This window comes from Mobula birostris, chromosome 2, assembly GCF_030028105.1.
Source record: "Mobula birostris isolate sMobBir1 chromosome 2, sMobBir1.hap1, whole genome shotgun sequence".
Taxonomy (NCBI): domain Eukaryota; kingdom Metazoa; phylum Chordata; class Chondrichthyes; order Myliobatiformes; family Myliobatidae; genus Mobula; species Mobula birostris.
Genome location: NC_092371.1, coordinates 74,485,610 through 74,513,579, shown reverse-complemented (window position 1 = coordinate 74,513,579; position 27,970 = coordinate 74,485,610). Strand labels below are relative to the sequence as shown.

The following is a 27,970-nucleotide window of genomic DNA, read 5'->3' as shown; positions in this document are numbered from 1 at the left end:
AGCCATGATGGAATGGTGGAGAAGTCTCAATGACTAAAAAGCCTAATTCTGCTCTGATGGCTTCTGGTCTCATAGAAACTGTAGATGCTGGAAATCTGAAATTAAAAATGAAAATGCTGAGGATACTCAGTTAGTCAGGCAGCATCTGTGGAGAGAGAAACAGAGTGAATATTTCAGATAAAGATCACTGACTTACTGCAAGATGTTGAACCATGATGTTGCTGTGATGGTGATCAGCTCCCTCTCTTAGTTATTTGCTTGTGATTGAAGAGATTTAACAAATTCTCATCTATAATTCCTCTTCAGGCATCACTCAAGAGAAAATTGACCAGATCCGCACGGCGATGGAGCAGCAGATGCTTGCAGATGTCCGAGAGGCAATTCAGGAGAGCTTTGATCTAAATGCAAGAGACGCACAGGGAGCCACCTTGGTAAGTGGGGTTGTCACAATCCAGGTCCATTTGAAGACCATTTGTGCCATGACGTGAAAGAGAACCTAGTGTACTGAAATCCATGTTTGAAGCTGAAGATTACAGTGGCATTGGTTTTTGTTCATTTTCAGGATTAAATTGGACAGGAATGGGTGGGGGGGGGTGGGGAAGCACAACTGAGTATGTGGCCACTTTGCATATCTAACACTACAATAGGTAACAGAGACCCCAACCTTGAAGAAATTGCAATTTATTCTGGTTAATATTGAAGCAAGAGTAGGGGCTTTGCAACTGCATGTGCCTGTATTGTCATTAGATATTTGGAAAATAGTCATCACATTACCTATTTAGGGTGCCTATAAAATGTATTCCCTTTCCCCTTGGAAGTTTTCACCTTTTATTGTTTTACAACATTGAATCACAGTGGACTAAATTTGGCTTTTTTAAAACACTGATCAACAGAAGAAGAGTTTTTCATGTCAAAGTGAAAGCAGATCTTTACAAAGTAATCTAAATGAATTACAAATATAAAACACAAAATAACTGATTGTATAAGTATGCACCCCCTTTAATATGACACACCAAATCATCACTGGTGCAGCCAAATGGTTTTAGAAATCACATAATTAGTTAAAGTGTCCTTGCTATATATAAACCTGTGTGCAGTCAAGGTGTTTCAATTGATTGTAGTAAAAATACACCTGTATTTGGAAGGTCCAACTGCTGGTGAGTCAGTATCCTGGCATAAATTACACCACGAAAACAAAAGAACACACCAAGCAATTCCGTGAAAGGTTATTGAAAAGCACAAGTCAGGAGATGGATACAAGAAAATTTCCAAGTCACTGAACATCCCTTGAAGTACAGTTAAGTCAATCATCAAGAAATAGATAGAATATGGCACAGCTGTAAATTTGACTAGAGCAGGTCATCCTCAAAAATTGGTTGTGCAAGGAAGGGACTAGTTAGGGAGGCCACCACCAAAAGAGCTATGATAACACAGCAATGGCTGAGATGGAGAAACTGCGCATACAACTGTTGCCTGCGGCTTCACCAGTCGCAGCTTTATGGAGGAGTGGAAAGAGAGAGCCATTGCTGAAAAAAACTCATGAAGTCTTGGTTAGAGTTTACCAGAAGGCATGTAGGGACTCTGAAGTCAGTTGGAAGGTCTGTGATTTGATGAATCCAAAATTGAGCTTTTTGGCCATCAGACTTTGGTGTGAGCTTGATCTTGTGCAGTAGCAACCCCTGCCCCCCATACCAGACGGTGATGAAGTCAGTCAGAATGCTCTCCACAGTCCATTTGTAGAAGTTTTCAAGTGTTTTAGTTGACAAACCAAATCTCCTCAAACTCCTAATGAAACATAGTTGCTGTCTTGCCTTCTTTATAGCTGCATCAATATGTTGTGTCCAGGTTAGGTCTTCAGAGATATTGACACCCAGGAACTTGAAATTGCTCACTCTCTCCACTTCTGATCCCTCTATGAGGATTGGTTTGTGTTCCCTCATCTTACCCTTTCTGAATTCCACAATCAGCTGTGCTCTTGCTAACACTGAGTGCAAGGTTATTGCTGTGTCACCACTCAACTAACTGGTGTATCTTGCTCCTGTATGTCCTTTCATTTCCACCTGAGATTCTGCCAACAATGGTTGTATTATCAGTAAATTTATAGATGGCATTTGAGCTATGCCTAGCCACACAGTCATGAATGTAGAGAGAGCAGAGCAGTGGGCTAAGCACACATTCCTGAGGCGCACCAGTGTTGATTGTCAGCAAGGTGGAAATGTTATTTCCAATCCGCACAGATTGTGACCTTCCGGTTAGGAAGTCGAGGATCCAGTTGTAGAGGGAGGTACAGAGGCCTAGTTTCTGTAGCTTTTTGATCAGGACTGTAGGAATGATTGTGTTAAACGCTGAACAGTAGTCACTGAACAGCACCCTGACATAGGTATTTGTATTATGCAGGTGATCCAAGGCCACATGAGGAGGCAATGAGATTGTGTCTGCTGTCGACCTACTGTGGTGATAGGCAAATTGTAGTGGGTCCAGGTCCTCACTGAGGGAGGTGTTGATTCTAACCATGGCCATCCTTGAAAGCTGTGAGTGCTACTGGATGATAGCCACTGAGGCAGCTCACGCTGCTCTTCTTGGGCACTGGTATAATTGTTGCCCTTTTGAAGCAGGTGGGAACTTCCGACTGTAGCAGTGAGAGATTGAAAATGTCTTTGAATACCCCCACCAGCTGATTGGCAGAAGTTTTCAGAGCCTTACCAGGTACTCTATTGGGCCATGATGTCTTGCGAGGGTTCACCCTTTTGAAAGTCCGCCTGACATCGGCATCTGAGACAGAGATTGCAGGGTCATTGGATGCTGCAAGGATCCTCATAGCTGTGCTTTTATTCTCCCTTTCAAAGTGAGCATAAAAGGTGTTGAGTTTATCTGGTAGTGAGGCATCACTGCCATTCGTGATGTTAGTTTTTGTAGAAGGTAATGGCCTGCAAACTCTGCCAGAGTTGACATGCCTCCAGTGTCACCTCTAACATCTCCCAGGATTGTTCCTTGGCTCTTGAAATAGCCTTTCGCAAGTCATACCTGATTTTCTTATACAGACCTGGGTTGCCAGACTTAAATGCCACGGATCTACCCCTCAGCAGACTACAAACCTCCTGATTCACTTTTCTCCACCCACAACAGTTATTAGCCTTCAACCATCAGGTTGAACCAGAAGAGGACCCCTTTATTTCCACTTTTTGCTTCTTGCCAGACAGCAAACCTTTTGTCATGTCAGTATCTTTCCTGTAATACCATTGGCAGCCTCATTTGCAACACCTTGTCAAAGGCCTTCTGAAAATCCAAGTAAACAAAATCCACCGACTCTCCTTTGTCTATCCTGTTTGTTATTTCCCCAAAAAATTTCAACAGATTGTCAGTCAAGATTTTCCCTTAAGGAAACCATTATGGCTTTGGCCTATTTTATCACGTGCCTCTAGGACCTCAAAACTGTATCCTTAAGATAGCTGAAGAGATTGTGGAGGCATTGGTGGTGATCTTTTGGGTGTCGCTAGATTCTGGAATGGTTCTAGAGGGGTGATAGTTACAGGTATCTCTCCATTCGTTGAGGGGAATTGTGGGCCAGTTAGCCATGATGGAATGGTGGAGCAACCTAATGGACTGAATGGCCCAATTCTGATCCTTTGTCTTGTGTTCTTAACCAGAGTGGATAACTTCACTCACCTCAACTCCGAACTGATTCCACAACCTATGGAACCCCTTTCAGGGTTTCTGCAACTCATGTTCTCAATATGATTTATTTGTTTTCATTTGTATAGTTTGTCATCTGTTGCATATTGATTATTTGTCATTCTTCATTTGTGTGCAGTTTTTCATTCATTCTATTGTGTTTCTGTGAATCCCTGCAAGAAAATGAATCTCAAAGTAGCAAATGGTGACATATACATACTTTGATAATAAATTTACTTTGAACTTTGAACCGATATCATTTCTGAGATTAATTATCTCATGTACCTACTTAGCAGAGATATGTTGTTCATGCCTCTCCTGTGGAACAAATAACCATTCTGAATGTTATCTGGCTTGTCTGTAGCCTTTAGCTCTGGTATTTCAGTATCTCTGGGGACTGAGAATTACCTGTAGCCAGTACTGTTAACAAGGTCATAAATGTTACCTTTAAGTGAGGTAGCTAAAACCCATTTTCTGTTTTTCAAAGCTATAAGACCTAAAACACAAAAGCAGAATTAGTCTGTTCAGCCCATCAAGTTTGTTCCGCCATTCTATCATGACTGATTTATTATCCCTCTCGACCTCAGTCCCCAGCCTTCTCCTTGTACCCTTTGATTTTATTTTGATTTAATTTTGTTACTGTCCTTACTAATCAAGAACCTATCAATGTTCACTTTAAAAATACCAAATGACTTGGCCTCCACAGCCGTCTGTGACAATATTTCCTCAGGTTCGCCACCCTCTTCCGAAAGAAATTCTTCCTAATTGTTGTTATGAAGGGACGTCCTTCTATTCTGAGGCTGTGCTCTCTGGTCCTAGACTCCCCCACAACAGAAAACATCCTCACCATGTCCACACTATCTAGGCCTTTCAATATTCGACAGGTTTTCTAAGACCATAAGCTATGAGAGCAGAATTAGGCCATTTGGCCCATTGAGTCTGCTCTGCCATTTCATCATGGCTGATCCATTTTTCCTTTCAATCTCCCTGTATCCCTTCATGCCCCAATTAATCAAGAATCTATCAACCTCTGCCTTGAATATACCCAATGGCTTGTCCTCCACAGCTGCCTGTAGCACAAATTCCACAGATTCACCACTCTCAGACTAAAGAAATTCTTCCTCATCTCCATTCTAAAAGGATGCCCCTCTATTCTGACTCTGCGTCTTCTGATCTCAGACTCTCCCACCATAGGAAACATTCTCTCCACCTTCACTCAATCGAGGTCTTTCAATAGGTTTGAATTAGGTCACCCCTCATTCTTCCGAATTCCAATGAGTAGAGTCCCAGAGCCATCAAATGTTCCTCATATGACAAGCCTTTCAATCCTGGAATAATTTTTGTGAACCTCCTTTGAACTTTCTCCAACATCAGCACAACCTTTCCTAGATAAGAGGCTGAAAAACTGCTCTCAATACTCCAACTGAGACCTTACCAGTGCTTTATAAAGCCTGAACATTACATCCTTGATTTTATATTCTAGTCCTCTCAAAATGAATGCTAACATTGCATTTGTCTTCCTCACCATTGACCCAACCTGCAAATTAACCTTTATGGAATCCTCCACGAGGACTCCTAATTCCCTTTGCACCTCAGATTTTTAAAAACTTTCTCTCCATTTAGGAAATAGTCTACACTTTTATTTCTCCTTCCAAAGTGCATGACCATACACTTGTAGATTATTTTTAATGAGATCCTCCCTCATTCTTCTAAACTCCAGTGAGTACAGGCCCAGACCCATCAAATACTCCTCATACATTAATCTTCTTATTCCCGGAATCATTCTCATGAACTTCCTCTGGACCTTCTCCAGTGCCTGGTTTAAAAAAAGATTAGGTGCATATTTTGTTGATGAATGTTTATTGAAAAGCAGCAAGACTGATCAAACTTCAAAAATGGCGAGAATAGCAAAACACAGAACAGATTCCAATATAACAAATGCTGAGGCTTATCAATTATAATTGCATGTTATGTCCCATTATATAAACACCATGAAGGACATCTATACAGAAAGGTGCTGGAAAAGAGCCGGTAACATCACGAAGGATCCCACCCATCCTGCTCATGGACCGATTGTCCCACTCCCCATCAGGGAGGAGGCTATGTAGCATACACGCCAGGACCACCAGACTGAAAAACAGTTACTTCCCTAGGCAGTTAAGCGGATCAACTCCACCCACTAATCCACGCCATCACACGCCCCAACAACACTACTTTATCAGTTCCTGTCAGGGTAATCTTATGTACAGACACTCCTGTGCCTAGCATCATTTTATAGACTAGCAATCTTGTAGGGTACATGGTCAGCACAACATTGTGGGCCAAAGGGCCTGTAATGTGCTGTAAACTTCTACGTTCTATGTTCAGTCAATCCATGGGTTCCCAACCTGGAGTCCACGAACCCCTCAGTTAATGATTAGAGGTCCATGGCACAAAAAAGGTTGGGAACCCCTGATCTATGTACACTTTATAAGCGATATTACATATTTATATTTATTGTTTTTTTTTAATTATTATGTTCTTTTTCTTTTTTTTGTGCTGCATTGGATCCAAGGTAACAATTATTTTGTTCTCCTTTACACTGGTGTACTGGAAATGATATTAAACAATCTTGAAACTTAAATTCCATTGTATTGTAGATGTAATTCAACGTTTATGTAAGATGCTTATCGGAAGAAAACGAGGAAGTCCAGGAGCCCAAAGGCACACAGTCAATGCTTTAGGAACAGAATCTTCCTTCTGCCACCATGTTTCTTCACGGACAAGGAACTATCCCTTGAACACTAGCTCACAATGCTTGTTCTGCTTTTGCGCTATTTATTTAAGTACAGCTGTTATTGTAATTTATAGCTTATTTATGAATTGCACAGTACTGCTGCCACAAAACAACAAATTTCACAACATATGTCAGTGATATTAAACCTTATTCTGATTCTGAGTGAACAAGCACAAGTTCTTCAATGTGTAATGTCTTTACAGTTTTCCCCCACCTTTATGGGAAGTTCTCATGGTTAGGCTTCTGTTGAGATGATGTTTCTTGTCATTCTGCTGTTGTTTTGTGTAGATCAGGGGTTCCCAAACTTTTTCTTCTGCCACGGACTCCTACCATTACCTGAGGAGTCCGCGGACCCTGGAATGGAAATCCCTGGTGTAGGTGGATGAGCACTGTATGTAAGGTCTCTGTCCATCTCTCCTTCAGCTACATGTCGTTGCTGCGAATGGTTACTGCACAGTTGCCGAGTTACTGCTGGAAAATGGTGCTAAAGTGAACGTCAAGGACAATGACGGCTGGGAGCCACTACACGCAGCTGCCTGCTGGGGACAGGTCAGTGCTGGGGACAGATAAGACAATAAGACATAGGAGCAGGATTTGGCCCATTGAGTCTGCTCTGCCATTCTATCATAGCTGATTTATTTTCCCTCCCAATCCCATTCTCCCCATTATCTTTGATACCCTTACTAATTAAGTAGTTATCAACCTCCGCTCTAAAGATAGCCAGATGTAACGGCTACTCTAACAATTCAATGCTGCTGCTAGAGACCGAGCACTATCTGACACACTCTATCCAATCTAATAATAATGTTCAGAAAGTGAAAGAAATGTAGTTGATCCCTTATTAGCAATTAGCAAAACTTACAATGTTGAAGTGATGAAGCTTGTGAAACTAAACCTGGAAATATTAAATGTACATAAGTGGACTTAAGCGAAGGTAAGCAACACGCACAAAATGCTGGAGGAACTCAACAGGCTGGGCAGCGTCTCTGGAAAAGAGTGAACTGTTGACCTTTTGGGCCGAGACCCTTCATCAGGACTGAAGAAAAAAGATGGGAAATCAGAGTAAGAAGGTGGGGGAAGGTGAGGAAGTAATGCAAAGTAGTAGGTGATTGGTGAAACCGGGAGGGAGGGAGGTGTGAAGCAAAGAGCTGGGAAGTCAATTGGTGAAAGAGGGTAAAGGGCTGGAGAAGAAACAATCTGATAGGAGAGGACAGAAGGCCATGGAAGAAAGGGAAGGGGGAGGAGCACCAGGGGGAGACGATGAGCAGGCTAAGGAGATAAGGTGAGAGAGGGAAATGGGAATGAGGAATGGTGAGGGTGGGGGGCCATTGTCAGAAGCTTGTGAAATCAACGTTCATGCCATCAAGTTGGATGATACCCAGAAAGAATACAATGTGTTGCGGAAACACCTTCCTATTCTGACTTCCCACCTTTTTTCTCCAGTCTGATGAAGGGTCTTGGCCTGAAAAGTCAACTGTTTACTCTTTTGCACAAAGTTGCCTGGCTTGCTGAGTTCCTCTAACATTTTGTGTGTGTTGTTTGGATTTCCAGCATCTGTAGATTTTCTCTTGATTGTTAAGCAAAGTTAACTTCTTTGGCCGGGGATATGGATCATGTGCAGATAGATTTAGTTTGGTATTATGGTTGGCACTGACATTGTGGGCCGAAGAGCCTCTTCCTGTGCTGTACTGTTCTACTATACAACCTTTTAAAATGCCAAAGGGTTTCATTTTAAACACCTGGGTCTCCCTCTCCCTCTGATGACTTAGCACTCCCTCAGCAACCCCTGCCTACGTCACATCCTCGAGCGTCTGAAATGGAACTTGAACAATTGCATTTATGATGCCGAATTGTTAATGAAGTCTAAATACGTCCACATTATTTTGAGAAATAATTTAAACTGGGGAGCATTGGATTATATCCTGGGGAATTAATGTTCTCAATAATTAAAACATTCAGCAAAGTGTTTGAGAAAGTAGCCTAGTTAAGCTAAATGGCAAAAAGAGTGGATTAGGTTCCTAAATAGTGTGACACCATTTCTTCAGCAACTCACACTAAATGCCAGAGGAACCTAGCAGGTCAGGCGGCATCTATAAACCGTCGACATGTTATAGATTCAGAAGAGTATTTGCATATATCTATTGATGAGCAGGGGTCTAATTTCAAATGGATTTAATTAGTTATATTCTGAAAATACAGTGAATTCTACATAATTGGGACAAATCGGGACCAGTACATTTTGGCCCATTTAAACAGCTGCCTGAATTAGCTGAAGTTTCATGGAAATAGTTAAAAAGATATGTAAAAAAAGACAAGCTACCATTTAACTGAGTAACAAATTATGTGTTTAATTGAAATACAGAACAAATAAGAACACTACTGCAGTACTATAAAACTGTGTATTAGTTCCTAATAGTTATCAATGGAGGAATTCATTCAGTGTAGGTTGCCACGTTCTTTTGATTGACTGCAAATGAACAAAATCAGTGCACACACCTGGTGCAGATAATTGACTGCCTTCATAGAATGATTTTGATGATTGCATCCTCCAAATCTTCATTTTCATTGTAACATTCAAGATGATTGTCAATACCTTCAAATTCTTCATAGTTCCTAACTTGTTGAAGTGGTAAAATCATTTCATTTTCACTCCTGGCCATTTCTGGCAATTCGAAGTCTGAATGCTTGAAACCACTGTGAGCAAAACAGTTGTGAATTTTGTCTTGCTGCTTATTTCTTACCAACTATCAGTGACAAAAATCACTGCTTCTTGAAAATGAACACACACAACTGACATTATTTAAAAACTATTTGCCTTAAGCACACTGTAGTCTCTAATGGCCACCCAATTGCACATGACTGGCGCTAGTTAGAATCTGTTTGGCAGCAGTCTCCTGTCCCAATTAAGCGGCATAGTGTTCCAAATAAACAAAGGAAATCCTGGCTATTTTCTCAATTAGTTTTTGTTGTTTAAGAGTTGTCCCAAAGATATGGCTTCACTGATTAACCGATGGCCAGTAAACTGGAATCCATCCTATTTTACTGTCTATGGAAATGTTGCAAGAGAGAAGACACTTTGTAAGAAGTTGAATGGAGAGACCAGGAAGTGATGGAGATGAGCTGTGGAGGTAAACACATGACAAATATCTGTAACCAAACACTAGATAGATGCTGCTTTCACACACACAGTGAAGTCTACTTCTCCTGTGTAATGTTACTCCCTCATCTGGCAGCTGTATAGCACCCTGGTCGGACCACACTTGGAGTACTGTGCTCAGTTCTGGTCACCTCACGACAGAACAAATAAGGATGTGGAAGCTATAGAAAGGGAACAGAGGAGATTTACAAGGATGTTGCCCGGATTGGGGAGCATGCCTTAGGAAAACGGGTTGAGTGAACTCAGTCTTTTCTCCTTGGAGCAACGGAGGATGAGAGGTGACCTGATAGAGGTGTATAAGATGACGAGAGGCATTGATTGTATGGATAGTCAGAGGCTTTTTCCCAGGGCTGAAATGGTTGCCACAAGAGGACATAGGTTTAAGGTGCTGGAGAGTAGGTACAGAGGTGATGTCAGGGGTAAGTTTTTTACTCAGAGAGTGGTGAGTGCGTGGAATGGGCTGCCGGCAACGGTGGTGGAGGTGGATATGATAGGATCTTTTTAAGGGACTTTTGGATAGGTACATGGAGCTTAGAAAAATAGAGGGCTATGGGGAAGTCTAGTAATTTCTAAGGTAGGGACATGTTCGGCACAACTTTGTGGGCCGAAGGACGTGTATTGTGCTGTAGGTTTTCTATGTTTCTATCTCCCTGCAGGGAAAAATCTTGTGCAAGTTATGTTATCACTGACACAGAGCAAACACTGCTAACTATTAGAACCCCAAACATCACAATAGTTTGTGTCGCTTTTGTGAATTTGGAAAGGACAAGAGTTCATTTGTTACCTATTGACATAATGAAAGGAAACGAAAGTAAATCAATTAGTCGAATGTGCAAACACATCCCTGATCATGAAATTTGATAGCCTGAATGCTGCGTTACAAAGGGTCAAGTCATTTTCCAGGCACACACACTGCTTTGCAGTTTTTCTCCCCCAGATGCGACAGTGAATTTTGTCCAATTATCTATTTTTGGGGGTATTTCAAGCAGCACAATACAAAGGCAGTCTGAAATGATTTTATGTTAATAAAGGAAAATAAACTTGTATTTGCATAGTGCCTATCTTGACCCTTGGGTATTTTACAGCCAAAACTTTGAAGTGCAGTTGCCATTTTAGTGCAGGAAACACAACAGCAAATTTGCCTACAGCAAGTTCCCGCAAATCGCAAAGCTAATCTCGAATTTGGTGCTATTGATTTAGGGATAAATATCGAACGAGATGAACTCCCGATCATTCGTTAGTGTAGTGTACTTGTATCTTGTATTCCACTCAAGATGCAGACTACACTAAGGTTCCATAATTCCTTGGCTCGATACTGACCGGGTGTATTATGTATTCATTTAGAGATACAACACGGGTAACGGGCCCTTCCAGCCCAATGAGCCCTCGCCGCCCAGTTACACACGCGTGACCAATTAACCTACTAACCCGTATGTCTGTGGAATGTGGGAAGAAACCCATGCGGTCTCGTGGAGAGCATACAAACTCCTTATAGGTGGCGGCGGAATTGAGCCCAGGTTGCTGATCCCGTAATAGTGTTACGTTAACTACTACGCTGCCTCTTTTACACCACCTTCAGTCCATTGCCCGGACTGGGGCACAGGTCACCGACAGTAGCTTGGCAGAGTCCTCACTCCCGGCCCATTCCTTCTGTGGTGGTAGTTAATAGTGTAGTGGGAGGAGTTCACATACTGTACAAGCAGGGTTATCAATAAAGTTCTGCATGCTGGCATCCTGGTGTGCTCTGCATCTCGCTCAGTAATGAGCACAACAGTTTCCAGGTGTAGCCCACCCTCTCTGTGCATCCTTCCTGTCTCGGGGGTGGCTCTGCAGCACTGGTTATTTTACGGGATGGGGTTGCAAGCCCCACACTCAACCCTCCTCCCTTCACAGCTGGGCTTGGGACCGTCCAGCTGGAGCTCACACTGCCATTTATACACCTCTATATGGTAGACCTCGATCTTCTGTATTCCACCTAAATCCTAGTCTGCCCACTCTCTCCCTGTAATTCAGGCCCTTCCCAGCAGCATTCTCTACACTCCTAACAGCCCAGTGATGTCTTTCCTATAATTTATCTGATTTGGGAACGCCAGACCTAGATGATCAAGGCCGGGAAGTGAATGAGCCTCACTTTAGAAAATCAATGTTCAAATGCACCTGAAGAAAACCCAGGCAGCATGGGGAGAACATATAAACTCCAGCAAACATTTTGCCAAGCTCTGGGATCAACCAAACTTCCATACAAACTCCTTCTGGACAGCAGTGGAAGTGAACCAGGCCTCTGACATGTAATAGTGTTACACTCTCCTGCTGCAACCCCCGCACTCTATTAGCCTGGATTTTTGTGTGTGGAGCTGACTTTACAAGGATACTATAGACTGAACCATGGTTAACACAGAGCTCAAAGTATAAAGTGACTGTGATAAGTAGCTATTAACAATGAAGTCAAAACATGGTATTCATGAGGACTTATTGAAAACTTCTGTTTTGAAGAACTGAGGAGGGGAAAGGAAGTTTGCAGCTTTTCCTATTAATAATGCACCAACCCTTTGCTTCCTTCTCTTCACAGATGCAAATCGCAGAATTACTGACAGCTCATGGTGCAAGTCTGAACGCCAAGACCTACCTGAAGGAAACACCGATTGGTTAGTCACACCTATTGGAGGGCACCATTTGCCTTGACAGACGAGGGATGCAGAGAGCAGCCGTGTCATAAGTTATCTCATTTCCATCAGGTTGCTAGTCAGGAGACAACAAAGCTCCATCTTGTTCAACTTCTGTCTCCCTGGTGGCGCTTGCTGTGGTAACAGTGGAGCTGCAACTGATCATAGCAAACTATTTCTTCCATTGCAACCCATGCAAAATTCAGCAGGTCGGGCAGCATCCAGCAGTTTGCGTGTTTATTCATTTCCATAGATGCTGCCTGACCTGCTGAGTTCCTCCAGCATTTTTTGTGTGTTGCTCTGGATTTCTAGCATCTGCAGAATCTCATGTTTATTATTTCTTACATTGCTTCTCTTCAAACTTTATTGAATATATTATTTGTATCAATCTACATTTTTCTGTTTTCAAACTTCAAAGTAAATGTATTAACTAAGTATATATATGTCACCGTATACTACTCTGTGATTAGTTTTCTTGTGGGCATACTCAGTAAATCCAAGAATCATGATGGAATCAATAAAAGATCGCACCCTACAGAGCAGACCAACAACCAGTGTACAAAAGACAGCAAACTGTGCAAAGACAAAAGAAATAATAATAAGTACAGTACTGTGCAAAGGTCTTGGGCACATATATATAGCCAGGGTGCCTAAGACTTTTACACAGTTCTGTATTTGTCACTGTGGAGCAGAGAGTGAATTTGTACATCTGGTGGGAGCAAAGGATGTTGGGAATGGTGAGGGTGGTGTGCTGTACAATCTATGGAGAAAAGTGCAGTCAATGTTTTGGACTGAGACCCTTCATCAGAACAGACTGGGTCTCAGCCCAAAATGTCAACTACTTCCTCTTTTCCACAGATGCTGCCTGGCCTGCTGAATTCCTCCAGCATTTTGTGTATGTTCCATAGGCTGTGGGAACAGTTCACTGATGTGGCAAGTGAAGTTGAGTGAAATTATTCCCTCTGGTTCAATAGACCAATCTCAATGGTTTCTCACACCCTTGCAAGTGTTACTGAATCTGGTTTTAAAAAAAAAATGGGTTAATGCAGGATTAACACAAATGGATGATTGATGGCCCAAGATTTAAAAAAAACATTCCTTATATGTTTATTTCTGCTATTTAATATATCCAGAATTTCCAAGGGGTCTTCCAAAACTCTATAAGCAGTACATTGGATTAAATTTCACACTTTATACAAAACAGGTTGAACAAATTACTAAGTATATTTTTTCATTTCATGTACATTTGAACACAGCACACATTGTAAAGTTAGTCATGATATATTGATTTTATTACTGTATTGGTTTATTCATATCACACCTACCAAGATTTCTAGTTGGGTGGGATTACGACTAGAGGTCATGGGTTAAGGGTGAAAGATGAAAAGTTTAAGGGGAACGTGAGGGGAAACTGCTTCACTCAGAGCATTGTCTGAGTGTGGAACGAGCTGCCAGTGCAAGTGGTGCATGCAAGCTCCATTTTAACATTTAAGGGAGGTTTGGATAGGTTTGTGGATGGTAGGAGTATGATGGGCTGTGGTCGATGGGAGTAGGCAGTTTAAATGGCCTGTCACAGACTAGATGGGCCAAAGGGCCTGTTTCTGTGCTGTACTTTTCTGTGACTCAGTGGCTATGATACAGCGAAAAGCTTGTTTTGCATATTATACAGTGCATTGAGGTAGAACAAGGTAAAACAGTAACAGGTGTAGCAGTTACAGAGAAAGGGGAATGCAGGTAGCCAATAATATACGAGATCATTACGAGGTAGATGGCGAGGGCAAGAGTCCATTTTAGGGAACCATTCAACAGACTGATAACAGTGGGATAGAAGCTGTCCTTGAGACTGGTGGACAGCGTTTTGAATCTTCTGCCTACTGGAAAAGAGGAGAAGAGAGGATGTCTGGGGTGGGAAGGGTCTGTGATTATGCTGGCTGCTTTACTGGGACAACGAGAAGTGCAGACAGAGTCCATGCAGAGCAGGCTGGTTTCCGTGATGCGATGAGCTGTGTCCACAACTCTCTGCAGTTTCTGTGGTTACATCCAGAGCAGCTGCCACACCAAGCCATTATGCATCCAGACAGGAAATGTGTACTTAAAATCGAACATCAATGTGCAACCAACTGACCGATGTATTCAAGCCAAAGAGAGGAGTTCAGGCACTGAATTATTGATTGACGTACAGCAGAACAGGTTTGAGGGATTAAGAGGGATATATTGAAGGATTAAATTGAAGATTAAGGTACCTCCTGTACCTAATAAAGTGGCCACTGAGTGTATATCCGTGGTCTTCTGCTGCTGTAGCCCATCCACTTCAAGATTTGACATGTTGTGCATTCAGAGATTCTCTTCTGCACACCACCTGTTGTAACATGTGGCTATTTGAGTTACTGTCACCTTCCTGTCAGCTTGAATGAGACTGACCTCTCTCATTCACCAAGGCATTTTCACCCACAGAATGGTGGCTCATTGGATGTTTTTTGTTTCTCGCACCATTCTCTGTAAACACAAGGGACTGTTGTGTGTGAAAATTGCAGGAGATCAGTAGTTTGTGAGATACTCAAACCCTGCCCCATCTGGCACCAATAATCATTTCACAGTCAAAGTCACTTAGATCACATTTCTTCCCCATTCTGATGTTTGGCCTGAACAACAAGTGAACCACTTCACCATGTCTGCATGTTTTTATGCATTAAGTTGTTGCCACACGATTAGCTGATTAAATATCTGCATTACCAAGCAGGGGTGCAGGTGTACCTAATAAAGTGGCCACTGAGTGTAGTCCCCACCACTTGTGGAGTTTTAATAACCAGCAGCTGAGTTAGTGGAACTCTGATCATCTACGTAACAGAGCAAGTTGTCCTTTATTCTCCAGCCTGTCGCTTGGAGATGACACAAAACTTCATCCCAATGTTGGTCTTGAATGACACAGGATTTTGAAGTGACTGCTTCAGTCAGAAATGGATTTCAGAATTGATTAAGGAGAAAGAGCAAATTTACTTTTTCTTTTGACCCTATTTAATAATTTAAACTGTTAATACTTTAAAAAACATACACAAGAAATTGGATTGTTCAGTTAAAAACCAGTTAGCTGATAAAACCCAAAGTTCATAAAAACTAATACTTTCCTGAGTGTAGTGTGGTTTAGAACTGTTATCTGTACTCTAAAATGAATGTTAATGACCAGACCGAGACGAGCCCTCACTGCACTGTCTCACCTGTGAGTATTATTGGAGGATTGCTGGATGAGGATTCTCTGCACTGTATTTGAATTAATATAAATGAGGATACAATAATTCATCAGTATGAGAAAAGGATGGCTCTGTCCTTTCAGCTGCGTGTGATCAAAGGCTTCTACAACATGGCAAAACCGCAAAGGCACATTAGCCTGATCTTTCTGTGGATGATGGTGCTTCTGAGTGTACGTCCCTGAAAGAAAAGGAAAATTATGTATTTACAATGTAAATATCACAAATTTGGCAAGTCTCAAAGTGTATCTCAGCCAGTTCGTGACTACAGAGATTGACATTCAGCAGAAACAAGAGCTTGGGTTATGCATTTCAATGAGAACTTTATGTTGGTCAAGAGCCCTTAGACCATTACTGCATAAGACATAGGAGCAGAATTAGGCCATTCGGCCCATCAAGTCTTCTCCATTTAATTATGGCTGATTTATCATTCCTCTCAACCCCATTCTTGTCCTGTAACCTTTGGCGCCCTTACTAATAAAGAACCTATCAGCGTTCACTTTAAATATATCCAATGACTTGACCTCCATGGCTATCTTCATCAGATGCAGCCCTGGAATCATAAGTTGCCTGGGGTCCTGGTTTAATATCTCCTCCAGTAAATGATATTCCTCAGAACTGTATCAGAGTGTCCACTTGGATTATGTGCCCCATTCTCTGAGTGGTACTCAAATCAATGACCTGAACTCCCTTGAAACAAAAGTGGTTCATACTTTGAGCAGTTTGATCCAGCCTGATGGTATACCTGTATGACAAGGATGTTAATTTTCCCTTGCAGATCTGTGTGACGATGAAGAGTCCAGGACTTTGCTACGACAACTCAAACACAAACACGAAAGCATCCAGAAGTCACAGGGAAAGAACAAGTCATCTCTGAGCAGGAGAACATCTAGTGCTGGGAGCCGAGGGTCAGTATACTGAGATGTTTTTATTAGACCCCCCCCCCAATCCATATCTGTACATGGAGAGATAACTAAACTGTGCTCTAACTTGCGGGAGACTGGGAATGCAGGGACTTGGGGGATTTATACTGCTCTCAGAGTCAGAAACACGAGCTTAAAAATGTGAAATTTCACTTTCACTTCAAATCAGTCTTTGGTTCAGGTTGCGTTTCCTTGGAATATTCTCACTCCTGAGATAAACTATTGGCCTATTGGGAGTAGTCTCTGGCTGTGCTGTCACAGTAGTGTAACAGTTGGTATAACATGTTAAAACACCAGTGATCGGGGCTCACTTCACAACCACTGGAAGGACTTTGTACCTTCTCCCCATGACTGCATGGGTTTCCTCCAAATTCCTTGGATTTCTCCCACATTCCAAAAATGTACCGCTTAGGTTTAGAAAGTTGTGGGCATGCTACACTGGCACCAGAAGCGTGGCAACACCTGCAGGCTTGCCTTCCCTCCCCCCCCCCCCGCACATACCCAGGCTGCGTTGGTCATTGACACGATTCACTGTATGCTTCCATGTTTCGATGTACATGTGACAAATAAAGCTCATCTTTATCTTGATCGAGTGCTTTGCAAGTAAGCCAAAGGTACGTTGCTTGTGAAGAGCACGGAACAGTACAGACCAGGAATGGGCTCTTCAACCCACAAATTCTGTACTAACCACAATGCCATTTTAAACCAGTCCCCTCTGCCTGCATAATGTCCATGTCCCTCCATTCACTGTCGGTTCATGTGCCTATCTAAATGTTTGTTAAACATTGCAATCACACCGACTTTGCTGCCTCTCCCAGCAACCTTCCACAGTGTAAAGAAAACTTAACTCATAAATTTCCTTTCATCTTTGCACCTCTCACCTATGCCCTCTTGTATTGGAAAGGCTGTTTGCTAGACAAGGTTAAAAACCTGGTCTGTCCATGCTATCTCACTTACTTGGGCCCTTTGCTCCCAGTGGAGCATAGACCATCGATGACCTCCCATCTCCATTGTTCTCTGAGGTCGATGGTACAGTTGGAGCACATCAACGCTTCTGCAGTCCATTGCATCCACTGTACAGGGGATTGGCCTGTACAGCTTCCTCAGAGCCCCGTCGGCCAGCCTTACTCATTTCCACCTCTCATGACAGGGTCATAGGACCATAAGACCATGAGATATAGGAGCAGAATTAGACAATGAAGCCTACTGAGTCTGCGCTAATCCAATATTCCTCTCAGCCCCAGTCTCCTGTCTTCTCCACATATCCCTTCATGCCTTGACCAATCATGATTCTACCAACCTCTACTTTAAATATACATGAAGACTTGGCCTCCACAGCTGCCTGTGGCAAAGAATTCCACAGATTTACCACTCTCTGGCTAAAGAAATTCCTCTTTATCTCCATTCTAAAAAGATGCCCTTTTATTCTGAGGCTGTGCCCTCTGGTCTTAGATTCCCACATTACATGAAACATTCTCTTCACATCCACTCTATCGAGTCCTTTCACCATTCAATAGGTTTCAATGAGGTCACCCCTCATTCTTCTAAATTACAGTGAATAAAGGCCCAGAGCCATGAAACACTCTTCATCTGACAAGCCATTTAATCCTGGAATCATTTTCATGAGCCTCCTTTGAACCCTCTCCAGTTTTAGCACATCCTTTCTAAGGAGCTTAAAACTGCTCACAATACTCCAAGTGAGGCTTCACCAGTGCTTTATAAAGTCTCAACATTACATTCTTGCTTTTATATTCTAGTCCTCTTGAAATGAATGCTAACATTGCATTTGCCTTCCTCACCACAGACTCAACCTGCAAATAAACATTTAGGGAATCCTGCACAAGAACTCTCAAGTCCTTTAGCGTCTCAGTTTTTTGTACTTCTTCTCCATTTAGAAATTAGTCAACCCTTTCATTTCTTCTGCCAAAGTGCATGACCATATACTTCCCAACATTGTATTTCATGGGCTATTTCTTTGCCCATTCTCCTAATCCAGGGGAACCCTAGGGATCTGTGGGATATTGCTAGGAGTTCCGCAAGAGATGGTGATTAAATAAAAATAAACATTGTTTTTTGAACTTTGCACGAACCTAGCACTCGCAGTGGTAGGCAGTGACCAAGCAGCCCCATTAGCAATCTCAGCCCAGTACGGCAGTGCGCAGTAGGACCGTGTTTATTTGGGTGTGTCCATTCTCAGTTATATTAATGCGAGATAGGGGAGGCTGTTGATAATTGGTGAGCGCTGTATTGCATGGAGGAGAGGACAGTGGAGTGTTGAAGAGCATGAAGTGTGTTTTCTGAGCATTGAATGGACTTGCCCAACCTGGGCTGTGACTTCAGCCTCTCCTTTCCAAATTACCTCCCCCAACTCCCCCTTATGCACCACCAACTGACTTATGGAAGTGAACAAACTCAATTGGTGTAGTGAAAAGTTGGAGGGAAATGTTTATTCTGAAGGTGTTCCAGTGTGGCGATTTTTGAAGAGGAAGTGGAAGAGGAGGATCCTGGGCCTCGGCCTACAGGCAATTCTGATAAGGCTAATGATGAAGAATTACAATCTTCCAAGTCATGTCAGTGCACTAGTGCAACGACGGACACAAAAAGTCTTTTTTTTAAAACAGAACTATAAAAGTTTATTTACACAAAGTACAAACATTATTTGCAAGACAGTGAATAAATTCAAATTAAAATATGATTACTACTGTCTATAAAACAGTCAGCTCCTGGGGGGGCCCACCACTCCCGTAAGTCCCCCACTGAACCCATTGTGACCGCGTGCTCCGTCTCCAAGGACAATGGGGCATGAACGTATCCTCAGAAGAGGGGCAGGCAGTCGCCCTGGCAGAGCCCTCGGCTGTCTGCTGCCTAGACCCATGAATGGCCATCTTGGCGCACACCCACCAGTACGTCCTCCTCACGACCTGCCCCCTCCCGTACTGGGTGCCCCTATATGAGGAGTGCGAGGCTGAAGTACAACCAGAACCTGAGTAGCAGCCCCTCCAGATACTCAAACAGAGACTGCAACCCCTCACACTCCATATAAGCGTGGTACACTGACTCCTCCTGGCCCCAGACGGGGTGTCAGTACCTGCTGCATGGTACTGCCCTGTGCAACACCTTGCACCCCAGGTCCCCAATGTAGAGGGGAAGGACCCCTGCATGAAGAGATTTCCACTGGGGACCTCCCCCGCTGTCAGATGGTAAAACAGACTGCCAAGGTGAGCCTGGTCAGCAGACGAAGGCAAGAAATTGAAAGGTGTGCAAGAGCAGCCCGTACAAGAAACGCTTTGGAGTGTCATGGAAGGGCACGGTGGGCTTCCCCGCGAGACAGCTCACATTATGTGGGACCCTCTCCTGCATGATATCCCAAGGCCTGGGTCTGATGAGCACCTCCAGCCCATCAGGTGATGATGCAGCCGGAGCCTCTCCCGTTCCCTGAGTCCCCTCAACACCCACCATAATAGGATCGGGACCAATCCCCCTCGCAGGTAGATCCGTTCCCCCACCGACGCAGGAGCACCCTGTCTGGAGACTAGGCCCCATACCCTCAACAGCTCTTGGTATAAGTGAGGCAGTTCCCTCAAAGTGGTGCAGCTGATGCTGTCCATTGGAAGCGCTGTATCCCTGGCAGAGAAAGTACGTCGCCAGCACATGCCATCTTGGAGGGTGGTCACTATACGGGTATCTCCGCAGGGTCCTGAGGCGGAGAGCCGTAGCTGGGTGCACACACACACCAATAACTGACCGCCCTCTGTAATCGGAAGACTCAGGACTGCAGTGGAGACCCAGTGCCACCTGTCGCCCCAGAAGAAGTCCAGCAGCCTCTTCTGGGTCCTGGAGACAAAAGCAGTGGGTGGGACTAAAGCAGACATCGCACCCTGTAAAAACTCATGTCAGGGGAGTAGCACCCCCGCCCCCCGCAACCCCATATCCACCCCCCCACGGGGGGTAGCACCCCCACCCCCCGCAACCCCATATCCAACCCCCCCATCCCGGTCGACCTCCAAGGGTGTATGTAATACTTTGTTTAGTGATTTTGTCTAATCTGTAAACCAAGTTGGGCATAAGCAGAAAATGTGACATTAAAATATGTACTTATATTATATTATCATGTTTATTCTATTACAACTTTAAGCAAGTCTACAGGAAGTTTGGCCTCATCACGTAGGACATCAATAGAGTAGCTCCTCAGCAGGTAGCCAGCTAGTTTAAATAACGTTCGCTACGCTAATGAACGAATGACACCTGTTAAACTCACCTCAACATGTCTTTTACATTTTAACCCACTGTGGGCAATAGAAAAGTCACTGTTGCAAACAGTGCAGCGAGCAACACTATCATTATTTTTGAGGTCGACTGTAAAGCCCGCCCACCGAGAAAACTGATAGGTCTACTTAGCACAATGAGAGACCAATCAGGATGCTCGCTCTCGCCCTCCCTCTCGATCTGAAAAAAATACCATTTCCAGGATATTGTATATAATTTCTTTTTTTTATAATATTTTATTCATGATTTTCTACAAACTACAGTGTAGAAGAAAAAAAATCAATATTGTATATAATTTCCGGGCATCAGGGAGCCGTTATCAATATGCGAGAGACTCCCGGAACTTCCGGGAGAGGTGGGATGTCTGCTTAGTAATCAGCCGGTACCATGTCTTTACAATGAAAGCTACTCATCAATGGGTTTTACATGGACTGGTGATCCAAGTTGTCCTATTCCGCCGTGGCAAACAACTTACAAATGTAGCAACACACACAAAGTGCTAGAGGAACTCGGCAGGCCAGGCAGTATTTATGGAAAAGAGTAAACAGTCAACGTTTCGGGCCTAGACCCTTCAGCAATGGCTCCAGTAAAACTGAAAAGATACTAACTACAAATTACAGCCATATGACATGTAAAAGTGCTGATTACTTTAAACGACTATTAGAATCTCAAAACAAACAGATTAAAGCATTTGAAAATAAAGTCAGTCAAAGTCAGTAAAAAAAATCTCAGAAAGCAAGTTACTTAGTAGATTTCAGATCAGTTCACTCGAGATTCTCTGAATCTTCTGCTCAGCCCGAGAACTTGACTTGAGAGAAGAGGAACAACTTTGTGAGCTGCACTCTGATCATTCACTCAAGATGAAATTTACTGAACTGCCCCTGGACAAGTTCTGGATTTCTGTGAAAGAAGAGCATCCTGCCGTTCATAAGAAAGCAATGAACATTTTGCTGCAGTTTTCAACTTCTTACATGTGTGAGCAAGCTTTTTCTTGTTTAACAAGCATTCAGAGCAAGGATAGAAATCGTCTCATTTCAGTTGAAGGTGAAATCCATGCGTGCTTATCTCAAGTTCGACTCAGAATTAAGTTTATTATATTTGCCTCATGAGTTTTTAAAATTTATGGAAGAGAAAGAAACAGCAATTTCAGGAAAGGTAAGCTAAGCTTAACTGTTTTTCTTTCAAGAAAGGTTGGCTAAAAATTTATTCTCTACTCAAAAGAGCATTGACAATTATTTTTGGATTATACCTACAACTTACTGAACACACTAGCATACTGTGAGCCCTGCGGGTTTCCTGGTACCTGAGACAGGGCAAAAAGGTTGAGAAAGGCTGTCCTAATGTGTCTAACTCCTTCTGTAGCCTCTCTACTTCCTCAAAACTACCTGTCCCTCCACCTATCTTAATATCATCTGCAAGCTTGACAACCAAGCTATCAATTCCATCATCCAAATCATTGACATATAATGTAAAAAGAATCTGTCTCAACACAGACCCCTGTGGAACACCACTAGTCACCAACAGCCAACCAGAAAAGGCTCCCTTTATTCTCAAGTAGGGATGGACTTTAAGAGGCCTCTTATCATTTTATATTCCCTACCCACCATCGAAGACATCTTCGAAAGGCGGTGGCTCAAGAAGATGGCATTCGTCATTAAGGACCCTGCAGCCTTCTCGTTGCTGCCATCAGGGAAGAAGTACGGGAGCCTAAAGACACACACTCAGCATTTCAGAAACTGTTTTTTCCCCTCAGCAATTAGATTTCCAAGCAGACCAAGAACTCTACCTCACTATTCCTCTTTTGTACTATTTATTAATTAATTTATTTATTTATTTTTATTGTCGTTTACAGTGTTGTGCAAAAGTCTTAGTCACACAATATAACTAGGGTGCCTACACGTTTTACACAGTACTGTGGTAATTTTATGTATTGCACTGTACTGTTACCGCAAAAAAAACTAATTTCATGACATATGTGAATGATCATAAATCTGATTCTGATATGGGTCTCTATTGTGGACTGAGAGTGGGAAGGGGGCAGGGAGAGGGGAATCATCATTGGGAAAAGGGGAAGGGAGAGGTGAGGGAGCGGGAAACACTAGAGAAACATTCTGTAATAATCGATAAACCAATTGTTTAGAATCAGATGACTTTGCCTTTACAAGTTTGCTCCCCGCTCCATGTTGACAAATACAATACTGTGCAAAAGTCTTAGACATTCATTCATTCATTTTCTTTTTTTTCTCTTTTTTCTCTCTCATATATATGACTTTTACACAGCACTATTTTATGTCTTGCACTGTACTGCTGCCATAAAACAACAAATTTCTTGACATATATTGCTGACAAAAAGAAACCTGATTTTGATTCTTCTGATATTGACATACGTTTATAGGGTCACCCCTTAGCCTCCGACGCTTCAGAGAAAACAACCCAAGTTTGTCTGTCCTCTCCATACAGCTATTACTCTCAAATCCAGGGAACATCCTGGTGAACATCTCCTGTGAGTTTCATTTTCTAAACATTGCTAGGGCAAAGGTACCTTTTCCTGAACTTCCCACTTGATTGGTTTGTGTCTAACATTCTGAAATAGAAAATATGATGGAAACTGTGGGAGACACTGCAAAGAGTAAAATCGGAATCAGAATCAGAATCAGGTTGAATATCACTGGCATATGCCCGGAAATTTGTTGTCTTTGCGGCAGCAGTACATTGCAATACAAAGTAGAGAAAGAACATGTATTACGGTAAATATATACAGTACACACACACACACACACATTATATATATCTATAAATTGTGAGGTAGTTCTCATGGGTTCAATGTCCATTTAGGAATCAGATGGCAGAAGAAAAGAAGCTGTTCCTGAATCGTTGAGTATGTGACTTCAAGCTTCCATACCTCCTTCCTGTCGGTAGCAATGAGGACAAGGCATGGCCTGGGTGATGGGGTTCCTTAATGATCGATGCCACCTTTTTGGGATATCACTGCTTGACGAGGTCCTGGATACTATGGAGACTAGTAACCATGATTAAGCTGACTAGGTTTACAATTCTCTGCAGCTTATTTCGATCCTGTGCAGTAGTCCCCCATACCAGACGTGATGCAGCCAGTTAGAGTGCTCTCCACGGTACATCATGAGGCTAATGGCCTGTGTGTTAATGCAAGAACCAGATTATTCCTGCTGAATAGATTATACTGTCATGTGTTCAAAGTATTAGTGCAGATTGAGGATGATCCAGAAGGGAATCTTCGAGTTCACATTCAAAGTCTGAAGTTGAAAGTAAATTTACTACTCTGAGATTTATTTTCTTGCCCGCATTCACAGTAGATCAAAGAAAAACGATAGAATTAATGAAAGTAGATACGAAGACTGACAAACAACCAATGTGCAAAATAAGCCAAACTGTACAAATACAAAATAAACAAGTAATCAATAAATCAAAATATTAACACTGAGAACATGAGTTGTAGAGTCCTTGAAACTTGTGGAATCAGTTCAGTGTTGAGGTGAGTGAAGTTATCCACACTGGTTCAAGAGCCTGATGGTTGAAGGGTGATAACTGTTCCTGAAACTGGTGCTGTGAGACCTAAGGCTCCTGTATCTCCTGCCCAATGGTTGTAGTAAAGACATGGCTTGGAAGATGGGGATCATTGATGGATGCTGCTTCCTTGTGGCAACACTCCATGCGTTGGTACCACTATCCTGTTTCCTTTCAGAACAAATCACTTGTGCATGTTGGGGCTGATCCAGGAAAATCTTTGAACTCACACTGATGCAGCTATCCTGTTTCCTTTCAGAACAGTGGTACGGAGAGCCAGCGTGTGTGACCGGAACAATTTGTACAGGAAGGAATGTGAACAGGAAGCAATAATCTGGCAGCAGATGGATCAGAAGGAAATGGAGAAGGAAGTCGCAAGCAGCGATGCAGAGGATAAAGATTCATCCAAAGATCAGGAGAACATCGGCCTGGTAATGACCTAAATTAAACTGTTCACCTTTGGAGGGGTACACCTTCTGGCCATTTGGCCTCCAGACCTGTTTGTCCAGAGGATCAAGTCAGATCCAATCTTAACCTCAGCTGTTAACCCTTTTCTTCCCAATCCCTACAGCTCATGACTCCAATTTGAATTAAATTCCCTGCCTTGCTCTATTCAACGACAGAGTTTATCCAATAACTACTTCCAATAGAAAATTACAAAGGTTTATGACTTTCTGAGGGAGCAAGATCCTTCTCATCTAAATATTAAATGGTTGAAATCTCTTCTGACCATAGAACATAGAACACTACAGTACAGTACAGGCCCTTTGACCCACAATGCTGTGCCAACCTTTTAACCTACTCTCAGATCAATCTAACTCTTTCCTCCCACATAACCTTCCATTTTTCTTTCACCCCAGCTTGCCAATGGCCTTTGAGTGTTACGGACTATCGAAATCACTTGTTGCATGAAGATATGGGAATTTATTTTCTCATTAAGCCATATCACATGCATTGTCTATATCCGTTTTGCATGACCTGGAGTAGCACTGCAATCTCGTTGTCTTGAGCAACAACGGTAAAGTTCTATTCTACTCCATCAATATGCCTACTTAAGAGTCTCTTACTTGCCCCTAGTGTATCTGCCTCTACCACCACCCGCAGCCACGCGTTCCACGCAATCACACTCTCTGTGTAAAAATCCCACCTCTGACATTCCCTCTAGGCTTTCCTCTAAACACCTTAAAGTTATGCCCCCTCATATTAGACCATAAGATGAAGGAGCTGAATTGGGCCATTTGGCCCATTGAGTCTGCTCCACCATTTCATCATGGCTGATCCACTCAGTCCCAATCTCCTGCTTTCCCCCCATATCCCTTCATACCCTGACTAATCAAGAATCTATAAACCTTTGCCTTAAATATACATAAAGACTTGGCCTCTACAGCAGCCTGTGGCAACTAATTCCACTCTCTGGCTAAAGAAATTCCTCCTCACCTCCATTCCAGAAGGATGCCTCTCTTTGTCCTCTGGTCTTAGACTCCCACGTTACATGAAACATCCTCTCCACATCCACTCTATCAAGTCCTTTCACCATTCAGTAGGTTTCAATCAGGTCACCCCTCATTCTCCTAAATTACAGTGAATGCAGGCCCCGAGTTGTCAAACACTCTTCATCTGACAAGCCGTTTAAACCTGGAATCATTTTCATGAATCTTCTTTGAACCCTCTCCAGTTTCAGCACATCCTACTCATAATACTCCAATTGAGGCCTCACCAGTGCTTTATGAAGTCTCAACATTACATCCTTGCTTTTATATTCTAGTCCTCCTTAAATGATTGCTAACATTGCATTTGCCTTCCCTATCGTAGACTCAACATGCAAATTAGCTGTTAGAGAATCCTGCAAAAGCACTCCCAAGTCCCTTTTCACCTCTGTTTTTTGTAAATTAGTCAATCCTTTCATTTCTTCTACCAAAGTGCATGATCATACACTTCCGAGACTGTATTCCATCTGCCACTTCTTTGCCCGTTCTCCTAATCTGTCTATGTCCTTCTGTAGACTCTCTACTTCCTCAAAACTCCTGCCCCTCCACCTCTCTTTGTATTGTCTGTAAACTTTGCAACAAAGCCATCAATTCCATCATCCAAATCATTGACATATAACGTAAAAAGAATCGGCCCCAGCACAGTTCCCTGTGGAACACCACTGGTGACTGGCAGCCAGCCAGAACATCTGGGGTCTTTCCTTGTTCTTGGGCCAGGGAGCTACCTCAACTCTGCCTCTGTTTTACAGTAGTGTGCAATTTTACAATCGCCTCTCATTCTGCTGTACATACTCAAATGAGTACAGGACCAAGCTCTTCAATTTTACCACACTTCACCTTGAGAATTGAACTGGTAGAAAAGTTCTCTCAACTGCTTCCAGTATATCCCTTCTTAAATAAGGAGACTGAATTTGTACACAATACTCCATGTGGCTCACCAAAGCCTTCTATAGTTGGAAGCTTGCCTACTTTTGTATTACATCCCTTCCTCAATAAATTGTTGACACAGGAGACAGCAGATATTGCAATCTGCTGGAGGAACTTGGCAGGTCAAGCAGTACCTCTGGGGATGGTGGTGTGAGAGGTAAATGTCAGCTCAAAACATTTAACAGGAACCTGAGCGGGTACTTCACTCAGAGGGTGGTGCAAGTGTGGAACCAGCTGCCAGTGAAAACAGTAGATGTGGGTTCAATTGTAATGCTTAAGAGAAGTTTGAACACAAGAGATTCTGCACATGCTGGAAATCCAGAGTAACACACACACACACACACACACACACACACACACACACACACACACAAAGTGCTGATGGAACTCAGCAGGTCAGGCAGCATCTATGGAGAGGAATAGATCGTCGATGTTTTGGGCTGAGCAGTTGCTCTGGACTGGATAGGTACATGGATGGGAGAGGTATGGAGGGCTATGGGCTGGATGCAGGTAGATGGAACTAGGCAGAAAATTAGGCTGGCATGGACTAGATGGAACAAAGGGCCTGATTCTGCCACATCCTCATAAATCTTCTCCCTACCCCAGCTTGCTGTAGTACCATATTACATGTGATAATTCCCCACATTCTAGCTTGAATCCAGACCTTGACAGACTTTGGTAGGTTAAAAAAGACCCCCAATTTTCACATGTCTGTGTGTGTGTGTGTGTGTGTGTGTGTGTGTGTGTATCTGTGTGTAAAACAACAAAGATTTAACAATCAGGAGTAGCAACAAATTTCATGACATGGGCGTTTCTAGAGCCAGGGGGCATAGCCTCAGAATAGATGGATGTCCCTTTAGAACAGAGATGAAGAGGAATTTCTTTAGCCAGAGGGGGGTGAATCTGTGGAACTCATTGCCACGGATAACTGTGGAGGCCAAGTCATTGGCATATTTAAAGAGGAGGTTGATAGGTTCTTGCTTAGTCGGGTTATCAAAGGTTTTTGGGGTGAAGGCAGGAGAATGGGGTTGAGGTGAAATTAAATCAGCCATGATGAAATGGCAGAGCAGACACAGTGGGCTGAATGGCCTAATTCTGCTCCTATGATTTATAGTATTACAGTTATATGTCAGCGGTAATAAACCTGACTCTGATTATTCAAAGGAAACTCAGGAGGGAGGAGATAATCAGCAGATAGGAAGAAATGGGAGTCAATGCTTTATTCAGATTAGCCATTGACTGTGTTGAATGACAGTGCAGGCTTGAAGGTCGAGTGTTTCTCCTGCTCCTGATTTATACACAGGACTCTTC

At 42.8% G+C, this 27,970-nt stretch overlaps 1 protein-coding gene across 4 annotated transcripts in view; it reads left to right on the top strand.

Moving 5' to 3' along the window:
* Window positions 1-27,970, top strand: part of LOC140187611 (protein phosphatase 1 regulatory inhibitor subunit 16B-like) — a 206,997-nt gene that overhangs the window by 175,039 nt on the left and 3,988 nt on the right. For all 4 annotated transcript variants that reach the window (XM_072243113.1, XM_072243131.1, XM_072243141.1 and 1 more), the window contains exons 6-10: window positions 307-431; window positions 6,872-6,997; window positions 12,175-12,250; window positions 16,292-16,421; window positions 24,505-24,676. In XM_072243113.1, coding sequence (XP_072099214.1) covers window positions 307-431; window positions 6,872-6,997; window positions 12,175-12,250; window positions 16,292-16,421; window positions 24,505-24,676 — 629 coding nt within the window. The remainder of the gene's footprint in view (window positions 1-306; window positions 432-6,871; window positions 6,998-12,174; window positions 12,251-16,291; window positions 16,422-24,504; window positions 24,677-27,970) is intronic.